General features: G+C 43.8%; 1 protein-coding gene across 1 annotated transcript; it reads left to right on the forward strand.

Moving 5' to 3' along the window:
- The first annotated feature begins 935 nt into the window (after nucleotides 1-935).
- On the forward strand, nucleotides 936-1,553 carry LOC149384605 (transcription factor-like protein). The gene has a single exon (XM_089625314.1). It carries the CDS (start codon nucleotides 936-938, stop codon nucleotides 1,551-1,553), a length of 618 nt encoding a protein of 205 aa, XP_089481440.1.
- Nucleotides 1,554-5,608: the final 4,055 nt, after the last annotated feature.

Here is a 5,608-nt window from a genome sequence, read left to right on the forward strand (position 1 = left end):
GACGACTTGGCATCTCAATAGACAAATAATAAGATTTATAATTATAAGTTAATTTTATTCTTGATTGTGAATTATTTAATTGAGATGATTCGGTGATATTTGTTGTTATTATATATTAATAGTGCTTCATTAAACTGTGGTGATTTATTGATTGGACTTTAATTTTATTTTGTTTACGTAATTATATTTTGTGGGAAAAAAATTTATTGACTTTTCAAAAGAAAGAGTATCGTAATGTCATTTAGTTTGTTTTCTAGTGTGATTTTTTTTTTTTTTTTAGTGTTTCAGTTTATTTTTCTTTTGATCCCATATTTTGGGGCTTGACATTATTCATATATTCCGTAGTATACCACATCTACTCCAAGTAACCAGTGACCTTGCCGGAGCCATTTTGATTAAATTACATACCAACACCCACGGCATTTTGATATAATAAAACATTCAAGAATATTCTACCCATTTTGATTAAATTTTATACCAACACCCACGGCATGTATTTTGATTTAATAAAACATTCAAGAATATTCTAAGACATTTTAAAATAAATATTTTCATGAAATTTAATGTATGTATGTATGATGTTTAAATATTATGTGTATGTGTATGGTCGACCACCTGAAGTTGGATTCCTGATTTCGGGGCGATCCAGCTGATCGCTCCACGAGGGGTGAATGGTAATTGGCAGTCGGGTTCGCACGTGGAAAGGGTAAGCGACACAGGTGGGAGGAGGTCACTCATTCACACGCATAAACTTCGGTTGAAATTGAAGCTGAATCGATTTGTGTAAATGAAAGCAAGAAAGAAGAGTAGCAGGAGGAGGCGCGCATGCAGGTCGCGTCGTGGCTCTGGGTTGTCTCTCCACGTGTCCCCTTCTCTGTCCCTCATGTGCGTGTGTATATAAGGAAGGATCAGCACGTAGCGAAGGGTGATAAAGGATGAGGAAGAGCAAAGTGGAATACAAGTTCTGCGAGTTCTTGGACAGGTGGGAGGTGCAGCTAGAAGATCTGGTGCGGCGGAAAGAGGAGGAGGAGGAGGACGAGGTGGTGATAGCGAGGGTGACGTGCCACGTGAAGGCGTACTACACGGCAAAGTGGGCAGCGGCGAGGGAGGATGTGGTGGCGTTCTACGCGCCGCCGTGGGCCTCCCCTCTGGAGGCGTCGCTGATGTGGGTCACAGGGTGGAAACCGTCGTCCATCTTCCGCCTGCTGACCTCCGTGGCCGTGTCGGACCCCCAGGCGGCGGCCCTGCACCACCTGCTGTCGCGCGTGCGCGCCGACGAGGAGCGCCTCGACCGCGAGCTGGAGCGGCACCACGTGGCCCTCGCCGATCGCCGCGTGCTGGACCTGTCGCGGCGCCCGGACGGGGGTCCCCTCGTGGTGGGCGGCATGGTGGGCGTGCTGGAGCGCCTCATGAAGGCGGCTGACTGCGTGCGGCTCAAGGCCGTCAAGGGGGTGCTCGACCGCGTCACTCCCCCGCAGTGCGTCCGCTTCCTCCGAGCCCTCTCCATGCTCCTCCTCCACATCCGCCACTTCCGCCCCTCCTCCTCATCATAATTCTCCGCACCGCACCCTGTCTTTCTCTTCTTCTTAAGCTCAATATCCTGTTTTTTTTTTTTTGTTCCAGGTCTCTTACTCATTTACCCCTTAGTAGTAAACTCTCAATCTCAGAGCAAATCATACAATCAACTCCACTTCACTTGCTTTTATTATACTCGTTCTAATGCAAATTTTTTAACGGAAATCTCTTTATTTTCAAAAGAAAAATTATCAGAATGTGGATTTTTTTAATTTTTTGATTGATTTATTTATTTTACATGGACTAGAACATTCGGTAAGTCTGTATGTGTCGAAAATTGAAAAACCATAATAAATTCGCGATTTCGTATTTTGCTTACGTATTTTTATAATTTTTGTAGGAATTTTTATTTTTTGAATTAATCATGAAGACAAATAAAAAAAAGTTACAACTACTATCTTGTCTCGCGACGACCTAAGGTACCCGGCTCAAAATGGTTAAGAATAAAATTTGAAATTCGTAACTAACTAAGCAAACTTAATCTTAACGAATCTTAATCTTAACGTTTGTGATTTAGCCAACGTTTATAAAATTATGAAAAGTAGCCAAATGACAGTTGGATTAGTAAAATAAAATTTCAAGAGTCTCAATAAATCAATTTAGCAATTTTTTATTCCTATATTCGTCACTTTCTCTCTTTTTTTGTTTTGAATTCGTCAATTTATCTCTAATACTTTTTTTCAAATATATTTTTCATCCAAATTTAAAAAATCCATATCTACCTCTTATAAACTAAATTAAGAGTGATTCCAAATTTTATGGATTTGTGGCGCCAAAATCTTTAAAAATAGACTTTGGTGTTGGATGAAAAATAATTTTTAATATTATAGATGTAACAAAATCACGTTGCTGTCTTGGATATGAAAATAACTAAAAAATTTCGGAAATCATCTAGAAATAAATGAAAATTTATTGAATATTTTTAGAAAAATCATTACAAACACACGTAAACATGATGCGTTAAATATGATTTTTGATCAAACATGATTTATCTATTTTTGAAGATATCGGCGCCACGAATCCGTAAGATTTGAAATCACTCAATTTTGAGTTTATATGAGATATATATTGAATTTTTATGTTTTTTTGAAAAAAAAATGTAAGAAAGAAAGTAGGAGAGAGAATGTGATGAATTCAAAAATAGGGGATATAAAGTGACGAATTTAAAAAGCTAAGGTCATAAAAGTAATTTTTATTAGCTATCACTTATGTCACAAATGTTGTTTGGCTATTTTTCCAAAAAGTTACAAGTGTTGGCTATTTCAAAAACATGAATATTTTTGTTGACTATTAAACTACAGTGTCCATAAATTTTTAGGCGAGATTATCTCTAATATTGATAATATTAATTTATGGGAGTTAGTGGTGTGATAAGCTACACCCTAGTGGTTATTTGGTGGCAAGCCCTACTTAGTGTGTTTTGTCGAGAGTATACGTCAAGCATGTGGTCTAATTATCGGGCTTTTCGTAGTCAGCAATTTCGTGGTTTGTAACTGTCGAGTCGAGAGGATGATATGGCAGTCAATAACAAGGACAAAGAAAGCTATATTCTCATATCGTACTGGTATTTTGAGGCACAATATAAACTTCCTTAAGATGCAAAAATAAACAATCAGTTTTATAATTCTTGCATAACCATTAAAGACTCATTTCTTGAGTTAAATAGCCAAAACGTAACCCCCAAACCCCCAAATATCTGATTAAACAGAATTACCAAAAGGACCCCAAACTTTCCCTTCTCTCTGACTCTCTTTTTCTCTTCACGTACTCCTACTTCTCAACGTACGACTCCAGTCACGCTGGCTTCTTTTTTCTTCCGAATGGGCTTCATCTTCTTTGGACTAGGATTATCTTTGCTTTGGAAAGAAGGCAGCTCCTCTGTTTCGGTTTGGGCCACATCTTGGGCCCAAGTCATCTTGTTCATGTCCAGCTCGAGCGTTGGTGTCGTATCAGAGGACCGCCTTCGAAAACGACCTTGGCATCAAGGTCGGTGACCTCATACACGCTGGTGAATGAGGCCCAGTCCTCCCAAGTCACATCTTCCGGTGGGCTGTGGGACCACTGTACAAGCACCTGCTTCTTCGAATCTGCGCCGGTGTGAATGCGTCTGCCTGCTAGAATCGCTATCGGAGTTAGGACCGGCTCATTGTTTCCGGAAGGGGAAAGGACATTCTCGATGCCTCACCTTTGAATGCTTTGAGAAGCGAGATGTGAAGCGTGATGTGAATGCGATTCCCAGGGGGTAATTCGAGGGTGTACGCTACTGGTCCAACCCGTGATACGACTGGGAACAGCCCAAAGTAATGCTTGTAGATCTTGGGGTTTAAGCAGCGATCATCTTTATCTGATTCTGGGCCCTGGCTAAGTTTTCCTTCAATTGTTTATGCAACACATCGCGGGAAGTTCGCAATTTGTCTACTACTTGCACGGCTGCTTCACCAGCGATGTTGTTGTCAATGGTGCTTGTTGTCATGCGAAAATAAACAACTATTGAATACCTCGGGCGGTTCGATCCAAGGCCGGACCAAGTGATCGCACCCGGGCCAAAAGTGTGAACTCGAAAGTCTCGAGCTAGGTATTCTCCGATCAACCCGCCTCTCGGGAGAGGGAATGGGTGAGGAGGAGGAGTGACCGTGCCTTGTGTGTTGGCTGCCTACATACCCGTGTGTGGGATAAGGTCAGAACGTAGTTCTGGCGTGTAAGACGCAGTGTGAGGCGCGGAGCCTTGGTGGGGAAGCGTGCTCGACGAAGGAGGCGGGGCGCGGAGGAGTCCTCGGCGGCGTCTCAGAACTTCGGATATCCCGTACGCGTCTAGCGTATTAGACGGGCAGGGGGACTCTAGTCGAGAACCCTAGGAGTGTGCTTGAGCACTGGGGGCGTTCAGTCAGAGGGAGCGACGTCCATGAAGTCCCCGTGAGTGCTTCGGAACCTCAGAGAACGAGAGAGACTTGCGAGAGTGCTTCAGGCCAAAGAAGGCATCAAGAGAAGCAGAGGAGAGCGAGAATTCGAGCGTATCGATAGGAGATGAAGGGATCACTTCCCCCTCAGTGAGAGGGGGTTTATCTATGTGTTTGAGGACCTTTGGAAGGTCCTTCGTCGTCCATGTGGGACTAGGGACGCGCACATCTTCAAGTGGAGGCGCGCAAGAGGTAGCGGCGCACCACGCACGGCGCGCGACCCGCGGCGCGCAGGGCTGCGACGCTCTGTGCGCGGTGCGACCTTCCTCGGGCACGGCGCGCAGTGCAGCGAGCGCGGCGCGCGCTGGGCTGCATCTTCGTGGGCTTACCGCGACCGTCATCCTTCCGGGCCCGTTGAGCTATTGTGGGCTTTGCATTCCGGGTTTATGACACGAATGTATCTATTCGACGGATAGGATCCGAGTCGATGGTCGACTCGAGGAGCGAGGCTCGAATCGAGGAGACTGACTCAAGGCTCGACTCGAGGAGACTGACTCAAGGCTCAACTCGAGGAGCGAGGCTCGACTCGAGGAGACTGAATCAAGTCTCGACTCGAGGGGCGAGACACGACTCAAGGAGTCAAGAGTTTGGGCAAGGGCTTGAAGGCTTGCCGCTCTTCAGGACCTCAGGCCTGACCATCAGCCCTTTGAGCGACGTACCTTCTTGGCGTCTCGGGTTTTCCGAAAACGACCGACAACATTAGTGTTGTCAATGGTGCCCACAAGAAGAGTTGTAGTCTTTATTTTGTACATTTGATGTGATAAAGTCTCATGAAGACTCTTGCTTGTAATTGCCTATCTATTCATTAATAAAGTTGAAACGTTCATTCATTCTTTCTTTGTTTGAAGCTTTATGATAAAACCTTAGTCTTTTAGTCCATAAACAAACTTAACAACTTACGAAGAGACAAATGTAGATTTGCATGAACAAACTCTTCGTAGTTTGCTTAAAACGATATATTCGCAATCTTAGGGTCAAAGGACTATTGACCTCAGTATGATTGTTAGAAGAATCTATGATGTCTGGTTATGAGGCATTGAGAGTTGGGGACTCTATAGTTCTTCTAGGTATCTTCC

This window comes from Urtica dioica, chromosome 9 (genome assembly GCF_054948205.1).
Source record: "Urtica dioica subsp. dioica isolate 48M chromosome 9, U.dioica_male_clone48M_v1_H2, whole genome shotgun sequence".
In the NCBI taxonomy this organism is placed as follows: Eukaryota; Viridiplantae; Streptophyta; class Magnoliopsida; order Rosales; family Urticaceae; genus Urtica; species Urtica dioica.

Excerpts from the sequence above, each read along its gene's own strand:
- LOC149384605 (XM_089625314.1), top strand. The coding sequence starts at position 936 with ATGAGGAAGAGCAAAGTGGAATACAAGTTCTGCGAGTTCTTGGACAGG.